General features: G+C 35.6%; 1 protein-coding gene across 6 annotated transcripts in view; it reads left to right on the plus strand.

Moving 5' to 3' along the window:
- Positions 1–26,334, plus strand: part of LOC105196718 — a 367,858-nt gene that overhangs the window by 284,535 nt on the left and 56,989 nt on the right. For all 6 annotated transcript variants that reach the window (XM_026134882.2, XM_026134881.2, XM_039447669.1 and 3 more), the window contains 2 exons: positions 2,025–2,137; positions 12,852–13,017. In XM_026134882.2, the coding sequence (XP_025990667.1) occupies positions 2,025–2,137; positions 12,852–13,017 (279 nt within the window). The remainder of the gene's footprint in view (positions 1–2,024; positions 2,138–12,851; positions 13,018–26,334) is intronic.

A 26,334-nucleotide genomic window follows, 5' to 3' on the forward strand; every position in this document is an offset into this window, starting at 1 on the left:
GAGGGTATCGGTAAACGTAAGAGACTCCTAAGAGTATCGATATGATGCTGTTAACTGATAATACAAATTCATTTGTTGTTAAACATGCATAGATGAGAAAATACATAAAAGAATAAATATAACAAAATATTTTCTCATTATCAAAACTTGTCTTCCGTTTTACATGTGTGTAATTAAGTTTGCATATAATTTCTTAGCGATTAAATTTTTAAAGTTTTTGTCCTGGATTTTCCGTTCTGTAAGAGAACAGAGAAAACATCGTTTTTCCATAATCCTTCTCGGTGAAAAGATAAGCATCGCTTTATCTACGGACAAATTCGTATGCACGACGTTTCTCACAAAGTGCGAAGTTTCTACGCGACAAAGTTGGGATATCGGATACTCAGCGATTCGACGAAACACTACGCTCTGCCTGCTTTCTAAACAGCTTTCTAGCGCGACAAACGATCCCCTTGGTTCACAATCGACGTCTGATCAATCTCGACAAAACATCGTACGTTCTTTGAGAAGGCGACCTCTCGTGCTGAAAATTTATATATAAAACTTCTCTTTTCGTTTCGGAAAGTTTCCAGGTTTGCAGCCGTTCGCGATAACGAAACTTTCGCTTGTCCGAGTTTTTAGTAAAGAGTTTGCAATGACATATTGACACGCATTTCAAATGCAGTCTACCTCTGAGATCATACATCTTTCCACGAGCACGTTCTCTATCATTTGACGATAAGATTTTCTGCATGATCAATCCTTAAGATTCTATATAAAAAAAAGGGTATCTTTTTGTTACCGTCACGGGTATCTTGCGTCTGACTATTTTTACATCTATTTAAAAATAATTGAAAAATAATGGAATGAATGCAGTATAATTTAATTACCGAAGATTAATCAAAATTAGATAAAGGAATTAGTTAATTTAAAAAATTAAAACTTTTTATGACAAATGCATATAAAAAATAATGGTTTAGATATGAAATTTTGAAAATTAATAGGAACTCTAAGTTCTTAAATTATAATTATTTGGAATAATTAATAATTGAATTTAGACCGTGTTTTATATGTAATACAATTAAAGATAAAATAGGCATATATACGGTCATAGAAAGATCTTGGCACTGAAATGTTTCTTGTGTGATTTTACATACAATTTCTGATTTTTTCGAACTGCGTGCCGTTCCTTTCGGAAAATCAAACACAGCTCTTAAATTAAATCAGGAAAGTAATATGAGAATTAAATTGATAAATTTAATTTAGTTTAATTGACAATTTCAATTTAATATCGCCGGTGCTCACTTTAGTATGTTTTAGATCCCCGGAATAAATGACAAATAATTATAATTATTAGTAATTATTTGGGCACATCGATTTATATCTTTTATTGAAAACGAATGATTTCAGAATTCGTATAACGTAAGTGGGAAAAGTATAAAAAAAATAACTATAATTGATAAATAATCATTTTGATGCGCTATCATGGCACATCAAGAAATCTGTCGATTACAGATTGTGGATAACGCAAGCAGATTGTTGATTTATAATAGCTGACAAATGGCTACGTCACCGCGCATTCATCGCGATTTGTTCGTTTTAAATCCGCCGAATTTCTTGAAGCCCGTTTGAAAGGTCCTTTTTATTGGCGAGGCTATCGGCGAAACTGCGCCACGTCCGATAAGGGCGGCCCGTCAATAAAAGCGCATCGGTGATTTACGAGCCATATGCGGAATGATGACAAAAACAGGCCGCAATAAATCGCGCGAGTACATCGGCCGCCGCGGGTGATTTGCTGTATATCACATCGAAAGAATCCGTAAATTTGCCTGCCGCGCGTCAAGATCTTGTCGTAAATACCGTGATCGTGGCATAGGTCGTGGCGACGTAGCAGGAGACGTAGGCAGGCTCGCGCGACGAAGGTAGACCCTTAATAATTTATCAGGCTAACCGTTTTCTTTTATTGTCGCAACGCATAAAAGCTGGCGTACGGTTACGTGCGCATACGAAACTATACGTTAACATGCGAAACGCGCGTGTTTCAGGATAAACGAGAACACCACACGGTCTCAGTTCCTGGCCTACTTCAGCTTCTCGTCCAAAGCGAGCACGTCCGTCGGCTGGCCGGTGAGGGGCGGACATCCGGTTAACAATACGGGTAAGATGTTTAGCTCGCTTTTGTGATGAAAAATGAAATTATGTTACGTTCTAACGCTCAGCTTCCGTACATTTTCCATTTGAATTTCGCAGAGCACATTACTCAACGTTGACAATTTTACTACCAGCTAAATCTCTATTTTTTGGCTGTGTCAGAAAACTGATTTTCCGAAGAGTATTATCATGTTCATAATTGTTCATTGAAGAAGTAACAGCATGATAAAAATAAAATTCTAAAATTAGTTTGAATTTAATTCAAGGGGAAGATATTTTTTAAATCCCAGCATCAAAAAAATTAAGCTCATCACAGCAAATATTTTTACTGATCTAAAATCTATATTCTTTATTCGAATTTCGAGATTTAATTGTACAATAGAGCAAGAAATTGACTTATACGTATATTCATAGCAGTGATCGGTTGAAACTTGCTGGGATGTAAAAATTACCTGAGATGATCATTTACGTAAAGTAAAAATTCAAGTATGGTGAGAGTACATATTATAAATTCAAAAATAATAATATGAATTTAAATAAGGTTTGAATAAAAATATTAATATCTTCATGTTTATTTAATACAAAAAGTTCACGTCATGTTTCAATAAATATTTATTTTTATTTTTATTGAAAATACTTTATATGTAACTTATATTTATATAATATTATAAACAAATTTAATAAAGATGAAACGTTTTTAATAATTTTGAAAGAGTAAATATAACATAAATGACTTTATATGAATTAATTTTGCTTTGAAATTGCTATAAAATTGAATAAATTTTATATATTTTGTTTTTTTTTAATAGTAATGTTTTATGATTTTTTAAATATATAATCCTTAAATATATAATATCGAAAACTCGCGTTTTATTATTCAGCTTTATTTTTTTTTTTAATATTGTTATAATAAGCTGCATGTCCTTCTTTTATTTGCATTTTTTCTTAGTTTCCTTTTTTTTTCAAGTAACATAAACTCTATCTATATACATAATGCCCTTAAATATTAATAATTATGGAACAATCAATAATATGCACAATGCAGTTAATAACAATAACTTTTAAGTGAAGTGTAAAAATCATTCTCGGTAATCAAGTTTATGTTAAAAAAAAAAAAAAGAAAATAGAGTGACTATTCCGGGATTAATAACTGGAAAATATCAATAGTTAACATTTTTTTCAGCTTTCCTTTACGTTTTATGATAATGTTTAATATCGATGAAATTGTTTCGGATCTCCTATTATCGTGAAACCGATAACGTGCTTAAAGTCACAAGGCAATCACGAAAGCGGTGATCTGTTGAACAAGTGAGATTATGGTGCTACGCAAACTTGGTCGCCTGGCCGCGCTCACTACACGTCCTATTTCGGACCGCTCCTATCATAGACTATTGCTCAAACTACACGCCAACAACCTAGTTCACTATCGGCTCCCCCATGACGGTAACTTCATCTTCCTGTAAATTACACCCCCGTGGTGTGGTTTATCACGCGGAATGTTCAACTGCGCGGGCAATCTACGTAGATAGCGTTCTTCTTAACACCCTTGTGACAAATTTACGCGGGCCGACAAAAGTAGAGTTTTCTGATACCGTTACGAGTGCGCAACTACTTGAGCGCGTTTCCTCTTTCCACGAGGGACCCAAGGGCAAAACGTTTTCGGAGATTCTCGAAGTAAATAAAACCACCGCCGCAATATTTTTGCAAATCAAACAGAAGCGAGTGTATGTACACATATCCCCTCGTGAATTGGGGGAAGCAATTTTATTCGAATCTTTACCTGAAAGCCGCGTGGAAACGGAAACAAACTATTTAACTAACTTGCTAAAGCGTAAACCTCGTAGTATGTTCGCAAATTATCGATGCGCGTTTTGCATGTAAAATTGAGTTACGCTAACCTTGTTGTCCTATTCGATTAAAGCGTACGTTGGCGAACGTTCGTCAGGTCTCCAGCGTGCCTCCTGCAAAAATTCACAATGAAAAATCAGAATCGCGAGGCAAAAAAGAGGCGAAAAAATACGGAGAAGGAAGGAAAACCAGTTTGTAATGTCAGTTTTTGCACGTGTTGCGTATTCTTCTCCCGAGATAAAATCCGGATGAAACGGCGTAGCTTTTGAGTAGATTCTCGTCGAGGATGACAATTTCGGAACCGAGTATTGGTAGAGGTGGAAAACGTGAATGGCGAGCACTGCGGGAAAATGTGGAGCGGACAGAACGTGCGAATTTACTTGCGCGAACAGCACGAAGGTGTAATTTCTCCCCACTAGTTAGTGTGAAAATTATACGAGCTTAAGTGCAGACCGGCCTTCGTTTCAAGCGAAGGAGGGAACGACTAACCGTTCGGCCCTCCGAAGCCATTTAGCCATCGAAAGCGTTAAACGGGCTAAATCTCGAATATCGATCCTTCCCAGGACTACCGTGCGATCTCTATCTTTAAATGCGACGGGTTTCTAATCTCCAACGCAATCGATGCTTCTCTGTACAGATCTAGACTTTGAGATGGTTGGGAGTTTAGCTGAGATTCTTTTAAAGGTTTATAGGACCTAGCGAATTGAAAAATAAGATATTTTTTAACGTCGTATAAAACTTTGGTTTAAAAAAATAGATATATATTATTGTTTTAAAAATATTTACATTTATTATAAAAGTAAAAGATAAAATTACATTGGAAAAAATATCAAACATTTGAATGTATTTTTCTCAAAACATGATTTTCAAAATGGTAGCCACAATAACGCAAACATATTTTATCCGATCAATTTCAAATTTGAAAGTAATATTTTTAATAACATTTAGCATCATATCACAGCTTTTTCCAATGTCCAACTTTTTTTAAAATTACAACAAAAAGAAAGAATTTTTTCGTAAAACATAATTTTTTAGAAAAACGTAATTTTCAAATTCAAATGTGTGCAGTTTCGTGAAAAGTAAAATTAAAAAGAATTTGCTCTGTGACCCAAAAACGACAGTGTAAAGAAAAAAAATTGCTTACTTTTTAGTTTCAAGTAATTTATCGAGGCTATATCGTAATTACCATACAGGTACGCATGTTTATTTAGAAGATTATTATTTGTTTATTTTTATATTTACTTTAATTTTGCATCTTATCCTTTTAAATAAAAATACATATTTAAAGCATTTAAATGAAAGTTTTAAATGGTATTGAAAAATGCCCTAATTAATTTTCGATATTCTAGAGTTTTATAAATCCATATATTAACCTTTAGACGGCCGGAAAGTCTAAATATAGACGCTACGGAGGACTCCCTATTACATAGGTTGTATCGAAGATATAAGTACAATATTTTGGGAATTTTCTAAGGGAATTATAATAGGTCCAATGCCGGACGTTTAAAGGTTAAGATGGAATATTATTACTTGCAACAATTTTCTTAATAAACGCGGCAAATAATTTAGGAATTAAATTAAATTTGTTATGTTTGCACTATTAAAAGTTTCCTCTCTGGCGCGTTTAAATATTAGTTTTGCAAACCCCTCTTTTATTTGCAATCGATCAGTGATTATTATTTGATCGTACAACGATCTTGTGTCGTTTTAACTTACACAGCTGTGCTGTGTAAGTTGGAGACACCGTGGATAGCGAGAAAATTGAAAAGCCCTTTTAAAAAAATTGCACGACGCTCTTATGAGAAAAGTTTATATGTGCCTTTGGACTTTCGTCTAGTAATATTGTGTAATGATGTACCAGAGTTCTTTGACTTACCGTCACCCCGAGAAACATATGCCGCATTCACGAACAACCGGTGCTCCGGATAAAAAAAGTGAAGAATAAAAGAATTTACCAGAGTTTTCATTATTTCATTTCTCATTACATTTTTAGTTAAAAAAGGCGCTCTCTCTCTCTCTCTCTCTCTCTCTCTCTCTCTCTTTCACACACACTCTCCCTCTCTGTAGTTCTCAAATTGAATTTTACATTTGTATTACATAAGTTAGACTTAATTCTTGATGATGTTTTCAGTATCAAGTTTCTTAAAATATATTCAAAGAAAACAAAAAAGAGACACACATAAAACTATTCTTATAATGTATCTCTTCATCATTTTTCTTTATTTATACATTTTTTGACCGAATCTGCGTAAATTTGATCCAAATTGGCAATATCAAGAATCTCGTTTGTGAAGTGCGTCGCTTACATTGCGCGTTTGACTAAAGTTTATAACAAAGAAGAAAATAGTATAACGGGAGCAATCAGTAATTTCTTTCGTCACGGGATGGGTAAAAAAAGATGGGTGCGTCAAGGAAGGTGAACAGGACTGTAGACAAAAAAGAATGTAGGCGAATCTGCGCGCGACAGTCTGAAGCGACTTCGATGAGATCTTTCCTCCATACGGCGATCTGTAACGAGACGACAACGATTCTCGATTATCCCTGGGAGAAGGCCGCGCCGGGCGATCTATATGCACAGGACGTACGACCGAGAGACGTGACTGTCACTCCGCCATCCGGATGAGAGAGGTCTTTTTTGACGTCGGCCCACGTCCTATTGGGAAACGTGCAAGAGGCAGCTAACGTAGTACAGGACGAAGAGCACTGGGAAAGGGTGTCCTCGAAAAAGGAAACGAAAGACAGCGCGCGGATAAAGGGAAAAAGAGAGAAAGGAGAGAGAAAAAGCAAGAAAAAAGAAGGGGAGGAAGAGAGAGAGAAAGGCAACATCAGGAGGCGCCACCCGATTGACAAACAGATCAATCGTGGATGGAAAGACGATCCGCAGTCTTACCGCTCGACCTGGCTCCACTTCTCTTTCGCTCTTTCCCTTTCTCTCGTTTTCGCTTCCTCTTTCGGTTTCCCCACATGTGCATTTACGCGCTCGCTCGCTGGACGAGGAAAGAGGGAGTCGGCCCTTCCGCTCTCGAATTTATCTCCCGCTCAGAAGAACTGGCCGACGTCTTCCTGGGTGATTTATAAGAAGAGGAAGCTATTGTACAACGAAGAAAGGCCGCTGTCCAAAGAGAATATTATTTTTAGAATGCGCCGATGTGTGTCTTTTATGTGCCTGGGCGTAAATCGCGAAAGAAGAAACAACATTTACATAGATGCTTTAACTCTGTCTTTAATCTAACGGATTTGATTTACGATCTGCATATACATTCTCGTCTATTATCATTCTGAATTGATATTATGTATTTATTTATCGGCCATTAGTAACATAGAAAACATACAAAGTCAAACTGATAAAAGCATCTCCGTTTGAGAAATGTTAATAAATCGAAAGGTAATGTTAATGTTGTTCGACTGATGAAGCAATCACTAAGAAACCTGGCTAATTTATAAGCTTGTACTATTGCTGTACTTTATTTCTCCCTTTTCTCTTCTCGTGCGATCGCACGGTCACGTAAACTGCACTTACGGGTGAAGTGCTCTTAGCTGGCGCAGTTAAGATAGATTATTCCACTGAAACTCCGGCGCGCAAATCTCAACGCATTTTTTCTTTACGTGCGTCTACTGAAATTCCAAATGATTCTGTTTTATTTTTACATCAGAAGAGCTACAATTAAAGTTAATTATTAATACTGCCAAAAAGTCTATAACTAGAGTTAATTATTAAAAATGTCAGAAAGTCTTTCTCCGTATAAGGGAATTAATGCAGAAAGAAAATTGTGGAAAGAAGATGAGTAATAAAGGGAAAAGTTTTCAAATAAATAACTCTAGTTAAAATATATATTTTGACAAGTTTGTTATTGCTTTTATTTACATTTCACAAATACGTTTTTCATAAACTTATAATTGGGTTAGCGACACACGCTTTCTGTATGTATTATTTCAATAATGCACACGCGTGCACACGTACGATACAACCAACCACCTTCTAATTTTCCAATTCACAAACATCCATCCGGGCAAGTAAAACGCGTCGACAAACATTTGCACCGAAATAACGCGGTATATTCACGCACTATTTCACAGCGTTTTCCCATGATCTCCTACGTTACCGTTCATTTAAAAACCAAAACGTATCAAACGATCAATACCTGTGAATTTCAATAAAAACTGCGCGCTTTGAATTATATAGTTGTAATTAATTAGTTATGTGAATATTCATTAAAATAAAGATACATTAATTTTCTCGTAATTAAAACTTGATTTAGTCAGAATATTTTATAAGATTAGAACTATTTATAATATAACAAAGGCCAGTTGCAACTTATATACCGATATAAGTATTTTAAAACAATATTACACTTTAAACTAAACTTTGCACTTTATTAATACTTCTACACTGAAATAATAATTTTGCCAATAAATAGATTTAAAAATATATTGACAACATTACAAAAATAACATTTACAAAAATTGTATCGAATATTTAACTTGTTTGCTAGAATGTCAAAACTATTTGCAGCAACATTATCATTCTTGGGCGTCTTATATAATTATTTTGATGACCTAACATAAAATTATTTTCTAAAAATTGTTCTTTTTGTAAAATTGTTTTTTTCCGTAAAAACATGTCCTGGTTAGATAATTAAAAAGGTAACACCAACTATTCACATGTCCATGGGATTGTTTTTAAATTAAATCAGTTAAAAAGAAATTCTTCAAATGCGTAAATAATATTTTTACAATTTTCTTTCGCAAATTACGTAGTTTAAACAATAATGAGTATATTATTGATAATATTAGATTATTTAACATATTTGTAGTGTTCTAAAATTGTTTTATTTATATATTTTTTTCTTATTTTTCTCATGTAATTTTAAACATAAAATCAGAGTGCACCGTAATTAACATACCTGTCGATAGAACAAACTACAAGCTAGTAAAGGTCACAGTATTGTAACATCTATCGATTAATTTAACTTGATTTTTATAAGTATATTGTCGCGTTACATGTTGCGTTTTGTGGAAGGTATTTTGTATAAATTTTGTAAAAAATGTTTTACATCGAAGAATGAAAAGCTTCTGGGGATCTTCATATCTTAACTTAAAAGACACTCGTTTTTGCTTATCTTAAAAAACTCGATTATTAGAAAATTTGAAATAATTTTATAAAATTGCTATATTATTTCATAGAAGATACTTTCTAGTTTGTATTTATGTTTTCAAAATTTTTTTCTTAGTCTTTGTTTAAAAAATATAAACAACGTAGTTCAAAAACAAAGTAGAATGTCGGGAGGAGGGGTATCAACGAGCTTCCTCTACAATATTAATAAAGAATATACAAAGAAAAAAATTAATATAATATTCATAAAGAATAAAAATTTGCATTCTCTAGACGAAGAAAAAAAGCTCACGCTTGTTTAAAGCCGGTGCTCGCTGAAAAGTTAATTGCGCTTATTGCAAGTTCGTTCCGTTGTTTTCTTTTTCTTTCCTTTTCCTCTTTTTTTTCGCCTTCAATGCCTATGCACTTTTCGCAGTTTTTCCGCCTGAAACGCAACGCGCGATGTTTCGGGTCGCGAGGTGAAAGAGCCTGTCGCTTCATCGTGTCGCAAGTTTCTTCGACGAGTGAATGGAGCAACGGGAAGAGGGGGAAAGGAGAGTCCCCCGTGGAAAAATTTCGTTGACTCGTGAAAACTCCACTGCACGGGAGGAATGAACATCCTCTGCCTCTTTCTTTTCTTTTCGTTGCAGCATTTCCGCCTTGGGTTCGTTACGGCGCGCCCGCCACGAAGGAGTCTTCGCGCGTCTTCTACGGGCATTTACATAGAGTCCTCACTTTCTCTCTCCCCTTCTGTCGCCGTATTAAAGCATTTCACCTTTGCGCACTTAAAGGCACAAGCGGCAAGCGAGTTCTTCGGCAGGCGGATCTCCAACATGGCAATTGCGCTTTACGAAAAAAACGACTGACGACGTTTCGTTAATGCGTAATCGGGCGAAAATATATAGTTATACGTCTCCCTCTTCACAGCAGTTATTTACGTAGCGATTAAAGTCCTGTTCAAATGTAACGCAATCAGATGTCACTTTTAAAGTTGATTGTGCGTTAAAGTTTACTTTTTCTGTTTGTTAAATTGCGTAAAATATTCTTTTGTTAATATTCGCTGTTATACGAGAGAGAGAGAGACAAAGTCGGCGAATAATAACCCACTGGTAATCGCAGTTATATTTATATCATGTAGTAGTGAGTGTCGTGAAAACTTTTCCTTTGATGTCATTAGCACGGCTACCGGTGTATCCGTTTGAGCCGTGTCCGCGCTAACGAGGCAACTTTTCCGAACAAACTAACGCTTGGTTAATAAAACTCAATACTCTTTCAATTACACGTACAATTAACGAGCTCAAGAGTTTTTTAACAGCCAAACAATTGACGCCCATTAACTATACGGTTCAATTGTCATCCGACTGGATCGAGCGTTGTATCTTTAAGAAATTAGTGCCAACTTCACCGCGCTTGTGTTATCAAATAATTAGCGACGCCATCGCGCTTTTTTTTTCGCCGACGCGACGGCCGGCGTTAATCGATCGTAAGCGGCTCAATCGAGGCTGCAAAAGAAGGCGCGTATCTCAGACGAGGAACGCCTCGGGGACACGAGAAACCGAAGGACGAAGAAAATTCCGTGTTTTAAGGTAGAAAAGTGAAAAGGGCGTGGTCGTTTACGAGAGAGTCGGCTGAAGGAGCGCTTTACGCAGGGGAATCGTAGCGGTGGAAATGCAAAGGGCACTATATAAATTGAAAAAAACCGTATGCCCGAAGGTGGACGCGTACCACGTCTAATGGAGCCGCCCATTATGACAATTGCATACGCTGGAACTATAAAGCTGAGCAAAGAAATGAGAAGAGGGAAATCAAGCCGCGCGTCTTCTCTTTTTTTTTCTTTTTTTTTCGCAAAAAGAGAAACGACGGTGAAACTACCTCGACACAGGTGATGCAGATAGATGAAATAGAAATCAACCGTACGCAACAGCACGTCAAAATCCTTTGTGGTCTTGTTTTACGGCAAAGATAAAAGTTCATCTGTACCGTTAAACAAACTTCATGTGTCGCTGTGATATTAAAGTGTTATTAATGCCTTTTTCGTATTCGCGTGCAGCTGGCAGTAATGAATACGAGTCTATTATGCATTTATGGAAATCATGTGTTTGCGTGCGTTATGAAAGTGGAATAATTGGACGCGTAACGGTTTGTCAATCACCGTTTGTATATTACAATAATCGACACGGGCGCATTGATTTGCCTATTCGAAAACAGCTTTGAACTTCAATACTTTATATATAATACGGATCTTGATTAATAATGGATATCCCAACTTGTGATGAATTGTACAAATCGCCAATATCAAATACCGAGGCTTGTGTGCAATTTATCATTATAATATTTATATGAGATATGTTCAATCTATTAAAGCACACAGCCTCTAAAAAAGAATCGATTACAAGACACGTTTGTTTTTAATGTTTAATGTTCTCGCATTACAAAACCATTTATTATAAATCGTTATAAATCAATTCTTCTTCTATTTAGCATCGTTGTATTTATTATGGTATATAAGCATTAATCCAATTTACATTATGTCGCATATCGTAATAATTATCATCGAAGTTATTTACATGTTGTAAACCATGGCCCGTGACTAAATTGGTATTGCGTTTGATATTGTCGTATATCGAATAACAATATACGTGTAGGCAATATTTCGGCCTAGTTGGCAATATTTCGAGCCGAGTTTCGAAAATATTAATTGAGAATCATGCGAAGCGAATACGAGATATCTCGTTAGCCCGTTCTAATTGGTCGGCGTGTGTTGTCGCTGACGCGTCCGCTCATTTTCCACTTTTCGAATTTTTCACGAAGCCGCCAGACATATCAATTATTTTCGCTCTTTTGGCAAATCGTTTACGCTCAGCAAAACTCGCCGGTTGGATAAACGGAAATTGAGGTAAACCGTCGCTTTAACTGATTCAATGATTACCTGCACCTTAATGAGCTTACAGAAAAATTTTCACCAGCAGCGTAGCAAACATAGTAATATGTGCTCTGTGTTAATATATGAAAAAATTAATTTTATAATGTGAGTCCTTAACTAACATTAAAATTTGCGATCCTAAAATGCATTTATTCATTGATATTTCCGATAATTGAATAAAAACACGATAAAATCTCTTTCATATATATTTTTTTCGAATTACTGATGAGGCAATGATATGAGATATTAATGAAACATTTTTTTTACGCATGCTACCAAGAAATCAAGAAATCTTTAAGAGGTTTTTAAGAAATCAAGTACAATTGATGCTAATTTTTTATCAATTTGTGTAGCAGATAATGATCAAATGTTTTAAATCACGCCACCACAAATTATAATAAATGATATTAATGTTAAGACTGATAATTAATGCTAATAAATCTCATAATGGTAAAACTAATAATTGATATGAACAAAAATATATCAATTGTAGAAATAAATTTAAACCAATTTTATTTTGACGTCATTTTTATTTTTCCATTATTATCATTTATTAAATAATATCTTATGCTTTTTTTCAATAAGTGAAATAAGTATTAATTAATTACAAAAATTTTTCAAACTTTAAAAATAAATTATTTTATACTAGCAAATATTTATTTCTCAATCAAAGAATAAATATATTTACTTAAACATAAAAAGCTTCTTTTTTTCATTGTATAAATCAGTACCAAATAGAAAATGTAATAACTTAAGTACACGGTGCAATCTCACCTATATGTGTGCATAAGACTTGATAGAAAAAGAGAAAGAGGTAAACAAGAATTTCAAGTACTGATGTATTCTTTTTGTCCGCAGAATGCGACTCGGTATACGAAGACACGGATTGCCACGACGGATGCGTTTTAGCCAGTCCCGGATATCCTGGGCTGTATCCGCCAAACATCCGCTGCCGGTATCTGATCACCTCTGGCCCGCGGATCTCAATCGCCATCAACTTTACGGCGGTGCTTCTTCCGTACAAGTAAGTGCTCGATTGTCTGACAACTTCTAAACCGCAAGGGGAAGTGTTCCTGTAGTTTTCTCGTCAATAAGTTCCTCCATTTCAAACGAGCGTCGTCCAAGAACATATCCATTTGCAAGTGCGTGCAAAACATGTACTTTGGTTTTATTTCATTCCGGCCAACGTCGCGCTTAATTACTACGTCATTATACATGATATAAAAACGCTGTACACACATGATGTTTAATTACGCGCATGAGGAAACGGATGCCGGACAGGGAAAATAGACCGAGAAAATCCGTTAGGCAAGCACCCAAGGGAGGCGACTATTTTTCTTTTCTACGTAACAACGCGCGCGATATGGCGCCCATTTAGAGATTTCTTTTGCGTATCTGCAGCGCACGTCCGCTTCTTTCGCGACCGACGTTCCGCGAAAAACTGCTCGAGTTTCACAAGGGCCGAGGCTGTACAGGCTGTTGCACGACAAATTAAAAACCCCAGGCGAGAGGAGCTGTCGCGTGGTTCTTTGGCGGCTCACTTTCCCGCCGACGGACGCTGAGATGCCCTTTAATAGTAGGAATGCTAGAGCGCGCGAAGAAAAAGTGGACGCGGGATACAATTCTCGGGTAAATGGCTAAAAGGAATAAAAGAAAAGGAGGAGTAAAATTAACGGGTTGATTCTAATTGGAACAATCTCTTGATTTAGAAGTCATTGGCAGTAGTAATTGTTGGCAATAGTAATTGAGAATACTTTCTTTCCTTAAAGAAATAGCAGAATTAAAATTTAAAACACGCCAGTTGAATTTATTTTTTAATTTTTAAAGTATTATTATATTAAAATTTTGTCTGAACGTCGAAGAGAGAATTGAAGAAATTAATTTTAGAATTAATACAGCACACAAAAATAATACATAATATTTATATTAATAACAAAAATCGTTACAAATGAAATGAGTCGCCCTATAGCCTCTGCACCACCTGCACTATGTCGATTACTTCTTTGCGTTTATTTCAAAACCTCGTCTAGTGTTTTTGCTTTCATTTACCATCATCACCGGTTCGGATTAGTGCGTTTCCGAGCAGAAATGAAAGAACAACCGGAGAAAGGAAAAGGGAAAAATCTCCGACCTGTTTGCTATCTTTAGTCCAAGTATTTTTAATAAAACTCGCTCTTAAACGTAGCTCAGCTTGCAGAACAAGCGCGGAACTCTCTTTACACCACGTTAACCTTGCATGCATATAAATCATTTTCCACTTTACCGAAGAATCCGTAGTCGTTTTCGAGCGAATCTGTTTCGTTTTGCGAGCGGAAATCAAGTAATCTGACTTTAAAAAAGTCACAACGCTTCCTTAACTCTTGGTAATTTTTCAACTAATAATTTTCTAAATTTAGCAAAAAAATTATTTTGATTATTTAGAATCAAATATCCCCGAAAAAGATTTTTTATATATAATTGTATATAATTATATATTTTAGTATATATGGACTATAAAGTCTCTGTAAAAATTATTTGCGAGAGTAAAAAAGTTTATTCAAAGACATTGGAAAAATATAGGAAACAATCTTGGCGATTTCTAAAATATTCTCTTTACATATCCAAGAGAGATTTAAGATTTTAATTCGAGATTTAATTAGAAATTAAATATACAATATTAATAATATCACCCAAATCAGTATTGAATATAACGATTTCGTTCTTTAGCAAGCAAATATCTTTCTGCTAGCTCTGAAATTAAAATATAAGAATTAAATGCAAACAAAATCGTAGGAGACTTATTCACGCACTATCTGCACTTAACAGTCTCTCCAATTGATTATGGTTTTCTGAGATTCACCTAATCGTTCTTTATGGGAACTCGCGGCAACAATTAACGTATATACATCTTAACGACGCCGACGCAGCGGCAAATAAGAGAAACCAGTTCTCGGTATGGCGCTTGATTCTGCAGCGCGCATTCACGCGCGCGTACACGTGAGCGCCTCACGCGAAATCTGGTCTGTAGAAACGTCGCGAGTCAATATGCATTCGCTTTGCACTTTGCCGAGGGTAAGAGCTCCATTTGTGCGTGCTCGAACGAAGCCGCGTACACGGAAGGGGCACGAGCGCTTGTCTCGACGCTTGATAATGCATCTCGCGTCTCGTTTCGTCGTCTGTGTCAACAACCGCCTCTCGTGTTCTTCCCCGCCACGTTCATCTCTCTGTCTAAATCATCCCTCCCTCTGAGCAATAAGAATACACCCACACACACGGAGCCATTGTGCGTCTCGAATTACTTCCTCTACGTCAAGCACGATTCTGTTAAACGTGTCACGTTGTAATTCCTTTGAATTTGCGCTTCGACAGCCATGCGTCGAAGCTAACAAATTCGTTTTACTTGTTGAATTTTGTTTCGTTAAACTTTGATAGTTCATGTGCATTTCGTAAATACGCAAAGAGCGTATTGTGGCTCAATAATTCGTACCTTGTTATACCTCGGCGTATCACACTACTCATAAGTATCATCGCTTTACTGATCGCATTAAAAAAAATGCGCATTAAAAAAAATGCAAGTTTATATGCTTGCATGTACTTCATGTGCCATAAATAGTGTTTACCAATATTTTTGCCGCGGTACTTTACTCATTTGATATTTCCTTATTATTCTTGAAAGCCGTAAATGATATCAGAAAAAAAATTTAAGCAAATATTTTTGTATGTTTTTAAAACCCTGTTCAATGATACTCTACTTGACTTATATTTCCACTTAAAATTTCAGATTTGAGCTAAATTTAATCTACTTCTGGTAGTTTCCAAAAAACCGAAATATCACCGTTAAGCAGTTCAGATAGGCTTTGGTAATGAACATTTTTTTCCTCGACAACCATTTATTGCCGAAAAATAAGGGTAATCTAATACACTCTATATAGTTTGTTGCAAGATTAGATAGAAAGTTGAATGTTTTATTTGCAATTAGGCACAGTTTGCTTCATGCTAATTAGCGGTTTTTGGGAAAGAAAATAATTGAGTTTGGTCAGGAAAATTATTACGAACTTCGAAAAAGCAATAAAAGGAGAGATAGAGAGAGAGAGAGAAAGAGAGAGAGAGAGAGAGAGAGAAGAGGTAGCTATGATATGCTTACGGTAGTGAGAGAAAGAGAGAGAGGGGAGAGTGAGAGAAAGAGAATTTCGCACTGCAGCTGCATTTGCTTTTTCACGACGACTGCAGTTGTTCCCCAAATCTGGACTGGCTGGCTTTTACACCGGTAGCCGCTGGAAAGCCATTTTACACGGAGTCTCGCAGTCGCGAGTACACCGAACATTTCCGTTCTCTAAAGACGGTCGTATTTTAGACCTCTTCCACTGGCGTTCCCGCCCGCTTTATTTGCGAATGCTATGGCGGGCACTAATATTGAAATAGATGGCCGGATGATCGCGCTGGGGCACCTAGATTTTCTTTCTTGGACGCCAATTTCATTCTCTACGCCCGGATACTTTTACGAGCGAAATATTCAAAAGAGGAGATACGTGTAAAAAAAAAAAATAGTAATCTCTGTGTGAACAACGTTCTTGATATGATATTAAATATATTTTTTTAGAATAATATAGATTTCACAAATTGTGTCGACAAAATCAGTACGCGAGCTAATCGACGTGCAAAACAAGAAAATAATAAATATACCTCACGATAGAGCCGCAAAAAGCTTATTTCGTCCCCTTTCAAAACATTTCAATAGCGATCCGCACATTCTCGTGTAATCATGCAGTGGGGAACTTTGTTGAATTCCCGCAGAAAATATATCGCTTTTTGTGGCGACTGCATTTGCTTTTGTGGCAATAATAAACCGTATTTTTCAACAGGCTGCGGTATTCCCATTTCGGAAAACAAACCCACGCAATTTACAGGCTACAACCTGCCAATCACACGAATCCGATGCACCGCATCATTCCTATCGGATGATACAGTTTGTGAGATACGTCACGATCTTACCATCCGACATAGAATTGACAATTGTAAAAAGAAAATTACATTGCTTATGGATTACATTTTCTCGTCGGTGTGTTTGACTGCCTCGTTTTATTCGCAATTTATTTAAGAATGGCAATTGTGTTTTTTTTTTACAATGATTGTGTTACCATCAAACCGAGAATAGATGAAGGTTGCCAAAATATTAGACTCGTAAATTATACTATCTCATCTAAAAACTCAACTGCCGTACTTGTATATATTTCTATATTTGAGAACTGTATATTACTGCCATGCTTTATTACACTCGAGACGTCAGGCACAATAAGAATCTTGTTATTTACTTTCACAGAAATTGGTGATATCATAGTTACTTTTTGATACAATTTACAGATGATTTGCAGAAAAAATAAAATAATTGCTCTAGATTTTTATTTAAAATGATTGTAATGGTTAGAATTAAATTAATAGGGTTAAAATTTTTTTTGTTCTTGTTTATAAATTTACAAATTTTGCGAAATATTCTATTCTTCTAAATTGCACCACAATGTTGTCTAAATCGCAATTTTGACTATAATGTTGTTATAACGGACGAGAAATAGACAAAAGAGAATTTGGAAAGTAATATCCAGAATTTACGAATCGTGTTCAAAGAGTACACGGACTGGACAATTTTACTGAAATATAGATCTGAATATAAATATTTTGAATCATTTAAAAAATTGTATCAGATGTTTAACTTGATTGCTAGAATGTCAAAACTGTTTGCAGCAACATTATCATGCTTGGACGTCCTACATAATTATTTTGATGGTTTAACATAAAATTAATTTCTGTATCTAGTTAAATTTTTAGAAGCTGCAGTAAAATTGTTTTTTCCGTATAACAGAAATTATAAACTAAGATTAAATGGAGTAGAAAGAAAATATAGCATTTTCGTAAAAAAATTTGTTTGCAACATTATCGGAATAAAGTTTTATGTGAAACAAGTTAGTATAGATTTCGTCATTAGTAAAGAACACATCGTGACTTTAGCTACTTATACAGTGCGATTTAGTTATAAGACTTTGAAAGTGATGCAATTTCGGCAATTTTCCCTTAAGCTCTACTCGAAAATCTCGCTTTATCAATCTTTAAGTAATTAAACTATTAATTTTGAAAAAATACTTTTATCGCGTTTTACGCTGCATTATCAAATTTTCAACGACAACTTTCATATCTGTCATGTAAGCTTAGTTTTATTAATTTTATAAATTAAATAAAAATCCAGTAATCATAATAAACAAAAAAAAAATGAATAAAATATAATTCACTTTACAGAAATTAGTATGTCGGAAAGTAACAAAATGTAGCTGGGAAAAATGACTGACAGATTATTCATGAAGCAAGCTTTTTTAACGAGTGATAAAGTCAAATAATTTTTCGTTACTGTATCGTGTGTTTTTTTTTGGTTTTTTTTGGTTAGATATCCTGCCGCTCATCCACTATTGTGGAGGAAATATATCGGTTGATGAAAAGAGTCGCGCGTCACGCAGCTTACCCGATATCATTATGGTTGTGTCGTATATTCTTTGTGGCGTGAGTTCTGTGCACAAACACGGTACAGTAGTTTAATTACCGGGCCGCTTTCCCAGGTATTTTCTCTGGATTTTACATGCACGCAAAATTACATAGGCGCCGTCACGAGAGAGGCTTATTCGCGAGCGGCCGACAGAGACACAACGGAAGATCCGCCTGGCGTGTTTGTGACCGAAAATATACTCTATAATTATTCGTAACTCTCTGAGTTTCATTTTTTTTTCGCAATTCTTTCATCACGCGTATTTCTTTGGCAAAATGTGCCGCGTTTAAAAAAAGAAGAAAAATCATAATATTGACTAACGTTAATTACAAGCCGCCTGTTTTTCTCTTGTATTTATTTGCGCGTATCGCAAACGTAGCAAACTTCAATTCGCAACATGCGAAAGTATTAATTTCGCAGAGAGATCTTTTGGAGGAAATAGTAGACGCATTAAATTAATTGCCTTTGATTCACCGTCTATACGCGTATCTCTGCGCGCCGTTGTGCGACGATTTCATCAGCAAATATGCATTAAAACAATAGACATATATTAGCGATTTAGGGAGATTAAATTGCAACGATTTTCTATCCGTAATGCAGCAACGTCGCCCATGTGCTCGTTAAGTCACGCGGTTATACTACGATTATTCATATCGTATCACATACATTATTTTATGACGTTACGGGTTTATTATTCCATGAGTTATGACCAAGAATCCACTAACGTCTAAATAAGCTGCTCCATATGCCGTAGAAGGTAAACCACCGTGTAGGCAACGACCAACCAACTTGCAGGAACATCTAGGGATCAGCCTCAAAGGATTTGCGGTTGCCAAATGCACGGGTTACCTCACTCTCGCTATTCATATTCATTATTCAATCTCATTATAATTAATCGTATGAAACTATTATCTCACACGGTTGCTGTTTCTCTCAGTGATATTACCCACGTCTGAATTAGAAGGCTGCAAATTCAGTTTTATAAATCCATCTTATTACCTATAATCCTCTGCATTACCTATCAGATATTCTATATAAATTATTCCAGCAACGTAAAATATCACTTGTTGCAAAAGAAGTTATGCTTTAAAAAAGGTTATTTTATTAAGAAGAAAGCTATTTAATACGCTGATAATAAGACAATTTTGTTATCATGGCGTTTTATTTTTATAAAAAAAAATGTGTTTAAAATTTTACTTTATTTAAACAAACTCACTAATATGAATATTTATCTATAATAGAAACAGATTGAACAGATTAGACATATGGACTTTTAAAGTTTTTTGATGCCAAATCGAATCGAATCGAATCGCTAGAATCTGTCACTTTTAATTAACAGCATAATTATTATTAGGTTAAATTTATGTATATAGACAATAAAAAAGATTTCTATGTAAGAAAAATAATATTGATTATATGATATAAAATTACTTTAAATTTTATAAAATTATGTTTAAAGTAACTTTATATCGCATAATTAATTTGTTTTTAATATTTCAAAGAAATCTTTATTGTTCATATTATCGAATCAGGTATGATCTAATTCGATGTGATTGGTATTTGAATAATTCGCACATCTCTAATACGGGTATTCGAGTATACATTTCATATTAAAAAATGCAATAAATATAACTGTACGTCATTTGAAAGTTCATATGGAATTATTTTAGAATTCAGCTACACAATTCTGGCAAGGTATCAGAAATCTTCAAATCCGAATCAGCAACTGGCTGCATCTGCATTTTCTATAATTCTTTTTACAGCAAAAGCAAAAAGTTAACGCGTTAAATTCAAGAATCAGCTTTCACACAGAGAAAAACGAAATCTCTTTTAAAATATTCCCTATGTATATTTTTCGACTGACACTTAAGTTCCGTCTCTCTTTCACTCCCTCTGTCGTTTCCATTGCACGGAACACATATGTTCCACGCCGGATGTTCATTCGAATCCCTTTTCCGCGATAGAAGAGAGTTTACCAGTATTCAGGTAACGACCAAGCAACTTGCAGGAACATCTCGTAGAAGATCAGTCCTAAAGGATTCGCAACGGCGGCGGAATCTACGAGGCGCGCCGCCCTCACCCGTCGTACGGATTCATTATTTAGACTTAACTTGCGCACTCGCGCGCTAAAAGACGACAGTCGCAGCCGCCATGTGGTATGCCGAATTCACACCACGGAAAAGGGCACCGGATCGAGAAAAGGGAGGTCGGGAAAGGATGGGGTTGAACGCAACGGCGGTAGAGCACCCTCATCCATGCAAACGTCGAAATTATTCCAACTACATCGCGAGAGTTCTGAGGCAGCGATTTTTTCCCCTGCCTTCCTCGACTCCCGCCCTTTTTTTGCTTCTGCTTTCTTTTCTCTCTTTCTTTCTCTATCTTCCCCTCTTTTTCCTCTCTTTCCCCATTTTTAGTACGATTCGCAAATAACTGGTTTTCGCCGACATCGAGATGACAGTTTTCTTTGTCAACGATCGCGAATGTATAGGTCTTCTAGTTTTTCTTCTCGTGGAAAAATATCAATTTTTCTGTCAAGAAAAGCGATTACTCAATTTACTTTTCTTCTTCTTTCTAGTTATCTTTAACAAACAGTATTTTCTTGAGATTTGTCTTAAAATATACTCATCACAAATCTTAGAAAAACTTATCTGAAGAAAAAGGATCTATATTCGTCCGAAAAATATCGTAAGATTGTATCGAAGAAAAATCCAGAAATAAGCAAATCGAATTTTTAAGTTAATATTTTTGATTGAAGTATTAAAAGAATTCGGAATATATTTTGAATAAATTTGAAAAATGTTTTTTGGGTTAGAGAATTTCGTGGTATTTCTTGTATTCTGCTTGCGTGCGTTATACATATGTGTCATTATCATCGGAAAGGGCCCATTTGGTCGAAATGGAGTTAGCATCAGACTCGATAATTAGAGACTATAAGCCGCCATTTAAAACGTTAAATACCATTTTAAACGTTAACGACCAAATGGGCCAATTTCCTATGATAATGTCACATATGGTTAAAGCATTAGCTTCAATTCTGTTATCACGCTGGCTCTATCTTAATACAATTGCCAACAATCTCCGTACTGTTATGAGAGCACATAGAAGCCTTTGCGAAAACAGTGATGCGTAAACAAAATGCTACATTTCAAGTGCATTCAACAGGTTATTCAGCCTGACAACAAAACTGCGATGACTCCTTCCTAATATTCGTTACACGCCGATTTTTCTTGTCGTTTCCATTCACTTGATCGATAACGATCTCTCGTACATCGCTGCAATTCGAAAAGACTACCAGCCACCTCCGTTGTAAATTAATCCCATCTAATCCGATGTGCCGTAACAAAAACTAATTATCCCTTATCCTCGTACTAATTAATGTCGACGCGACGGTCGAATCGGATCTTCCGCGCGAATATCGCGTGAACGATGGGGGGTGCAGGCGCAAAATAATGGTGCGCCTCGCGTGTCGTCCTCAGCGATTCTCGTCGGCTGGAATTTAATAAGAGCCGCATAAAGTTAGGGCGGATTCCCGCCTATTCGAGACGGTCTTGTCGCGCTACCCGCGCGTATAGAATGCGGCACGTACGTGTGTAAAACGGAGGTAACATAGGGACGATGGGAGGTTGAAAGCTTTTGTACGTCCCATCCTCAGTCACCTATCTACCTATCCTGCGCCCGTGCAACCTTCCTGTGCCAGGCCGCAAACCGTTGTTCTCCGCTACGCGCACTATTGGCTGTTACCGTGTGCTACCCCGGCCGCGAGATTTTCTTGTCGACGAGCCATCACCAGCTTGCGTACCTTTCTTTGAGGCATTAGATTGCGACAAGGTGCGCTGCTCAAACATCGTTTAACTTGAACCGATTACCTAGACGAAATAAACGAAAAATGATAAAAATGTGTTCTCTCGACTCTACGACTTTCCGGACGAAATCTTGCAGTTTTCGCAGTCAAATTTATGTTCAATAAAACGTTATCCAATATTATTTTTTTTTTTTTACTTTTGACATTATATAAATGAAACCTCGTCTAATTTAAAATTCAGCTTGGAGTTGTGTAAAATAAGAATGACAATAAAACAAGAACACGATAAACACACACTGTACGGAAAATATGGCAAAAGGAGCAAGGCAAATAACATTGGTAGAAAGAGTTAATGACGAAACTATGTCTGCGGGGGAAGGGGAGAGGGAAAAAAAAGAATCGTCGCGCACTTGTAAAATTACAAGCTCGCAAGATCGCGGCACAACTCGCCGTTGGTGAGTTTCAATTAACGTAATGCAGCGTTTGCTCGTAAAAATTGCGACAGCGAACAGTTCGCGTATTAACTTGCGAGCCTCGTTTCTCCCGCCCGCGCCCGCCGTTCGTCCGGTCCGCGTGACACTGGCGGACATTAATTAAATTACATGGTAAACGCGCTTCGGTAATTAATGAAGTGTCACGAAAATCGAACTACACGCCGATACCGCCGGCCGGCCGGCCGGCTCGTTGCATGGGATTTGCGCGGAGTAACGAAATCAAGTTACATCAGGGTGCATTGAAGGTATTAACGATATCGAAAATCACTTTAAAGCCGGCGCTTGTCGCTTACAGCGCGCCTGTAAACAATGTTACCGAATTTGTAGACAATTGACATAAACGCGATCTCGTTCATTTAGGCAATCAATTTGTTCCGTCTGCGACCATTCCGATAAGATTAAAGTTATGCATTACGGAGAAATCCGTACTGCGAGTCGAAATTGCATCCGCAATATTTCAAGGTGTAATTTAAAGAAAGAAATTTATCTCACTTTGCATTCTCGCAAGTCCTTTTTCTTCTCTTAGTTTTCAAAGAAGGGGAACGAGGCCGAGAGATTGTTACATACGGAGTTCGTTATCAAAAAGCTTTCACTACTTTATTTAAAATTAAATAACTTTTTTGATGATATATTCAAAATTGACGTTTTTTTTCTTAATACCTGAGGGATATAAATATTACAATGTAGTATTTAAAAATGTTCTGTCCACTTTTTTCTAAAGACTATGATTAATATTTAAAAACTATGATATCTCTCCTCCTACGTCACAGCAGCATCATCGCATCGTAACGTGTTGAGATTATCACCGAGGAGTGGATGATTTCGCTTCAACGTGGAGATTCCATCGGATTCTTGTGTCCTCTTTATCCTTTACCATCGTTGAGTATGCAATTTCGTGATTACGTTGCATCTAAAGGGCGCACTTATCCATTCATGCGTACGTAGCGTGCGTGATATTGAGAAAGCACGCGTGTAAGTACAGAGGTAACGCATTCTATTTCGGCGTTTCTCTTACATTCTCTACATTTCGCGAATAGCGCGAAATTAGCGCGTTTACCCGTCACCGAATTCGTAATACGGGATGCAAGATGAAGGAAATTAATGTGTGAAAATGCTCCGTGAAAAATAAGCGGAATGATATAGAGAATCGCGCTGGCTCCTAGATTGACTCACCTACAATGAGAGAAAAAAATCCTAAATTGTAGTAAACATTTATTCAAATAATATCAATAAAATATTTAAACTCTGATATTTACTTGCGGTACATCAATATTTAATCTATAAGAAAAAATAATACTTAAATTAGTGGTTCTTGTACTAAATAAATATATATTTACATTTAGTAAATATTTCATTAATTAAATAAAAGTAAATATTTCATCAATCAATTTTATTTTCAGTGTAAAAATTTATGTGTAAAACTGCTATTCTAGTTTTGGGATTATTTGAGAACTATAATATATAGTACTGCCATGATGCTTTACTACTGTTGTAGTTATTTTTCGACACATTTTGTAACTAAATTACAAAAAAAACTATAATAAATGGACTAGGTTTTGATAATTTGTAATGATTACAATACCGTTAGAATTTGATTAATAGTGTTAAAGTTTACTTTTTATTGTTTGTAGATTAGATAAACAATGATTTTTCGGATTGCCCTAGCCTCTTAAATTAAGCACCATGAGGTTGCTACATCGCAGTTTCGGCTACTGTGTATATAAATGATTTGCTTTTTTTTTTAGTAGACAGGAAATTACCAAAAGAGAATACGGACAGTGGTATTCATGAATCATGTTCAAAGAGTGTAGAGATTAAGTGTAAAATAAGATTAAATAAAATAGAAAGAAAATGAACACATTTTTGTAAAGAAACATTTTTACGGTGACATTATCAGAATGAAGTTTTACCTACAATGGAACAAGCTAAAGTGTAAACTCCATGAACAGTAAAAAATTACTGCGATTTCGGCGCAATTTAAGAGACTCGTTTCCTTAGGTTTATCAAAAAATTCCTTATTTAAACGAGTTATAATAATGCAAAAAGGAAACAATTTAGGAAACAATTACACAAGAAGAGAAAAATATTGTACTTTATGATGTAAAAAATTTAAAAATATTGTTTATAACTCCTGAGTTATAAAGCTTTATGTGAAAAGTGATGCAATTTCGACTTTCGACAACCTTCCTCTAAACGCAATTCCGTAACGATGTTATAACAACAGTGATTCGTTTTTCGAAGACGAGAGAGTAACGTCGGAACTAAGAGCTCGTCGTACCGCGAAAAACCGTGATCTTCGCCGCGCGACAAGGTAATTCCTCGTGCAAACGTAATTTTCTTGTTTCTTCCCGATCGCAGCGGGGTGCCACGCGATAACGAAATTCCGTCAGCCTAAGCCGATACGCGGGATTATTACGGTGTGTGACGACGCGATATTACTTGCTGTCCCTTAGTGTCGTACAGCACGAAACTCTTCTGTCACATTGTGCAGTACATTGTGTCACATGTCACGCCGCGGGCGCACTCACGCTCGTTAATATCCGTGGCTACGACTCGCATGTATGAAACCCATGTGTAGAAAATTCGTGTCAGCACAGCCACGCACATAGGAAGCTTAGCGTGTCCTAAGAGTATATTCCAGGACCACACGCGACTGAATAATCTCATTTTTATCGTACCTCTACTGATAGAACCTCTCTGATATACGCAGCATAACGACATGATAAAACCCTCGTGCAAATGTTAGAAACTTTGCATATATAAATATAAAGTGGTAATCTCTCCGCGTATTTAAAAATATAATAATGAGATATTAAACTATATCTTCTTTATATCTCTACGGCTTGTTTATATCGATATAAAGTAACTTCAATCCCAGAATTCTACTTATATTTTTCTTATATTAACGTACTGAAAATTTACTTTCATAAATAAGAATTTTTTTAAGTCTATTTTATTGCAGTTATTCTAACAATAAGTCAACTAACTGAAATAGTAATAGAATACTTGAACTGACACTATTTTAATCTAACGAAGATTTTATTAAATGTTATTTCAAATTATCAAAATTTGAATAACACAAACTGTAACTAAACAAGAATTATTATTTGGATCCTAATTCAGTCACACTATTATTCCAAAGTTTATCTCGGTTTAACTTACTTTTTTTTCTAATTCTTGAAACTAGAAAAGGATAGAAAGTAATTTAAATCGAAATTAAAGTTAATCTACATTGACAGGCCTAATACAACTTTTTTAAAGCAATTCATAAAGAATAAATTTGAAGGCATATTTAAAGAAAGTATTATTTATTTAGAAACCTATTTTATAGATTATAATTTTTCTAAATTAATTATGTCTTTTTATACCTTTTTATAAATATCTTTAAAATTATATTAGAGATATGAAACAATATATTATTACTAATATATTTTTGAATACTTATACAGATTTATTGTTTTATACATTCTGAAAACGTTGAAGGTACAGCTTATTTATTCCCGATATTTTCACCGACAAGATCTATCTGAATTCTGA

Source organism: Solenopsis invicta, chromosome 3 (genome assembly GCF_016802725.1).
Source record: "Solenopsis invicta isolate M01_SB chromosome 3, UNIL_Sinv_3.0, whole genome shotgun sequence".
Classification (NCBI taxonomy): Eukaryota; Metazoa; Arthropoda; class Insecta; order Hymenoptera; family Formicidae; genus Solenopsis; species Solenopsis invicta.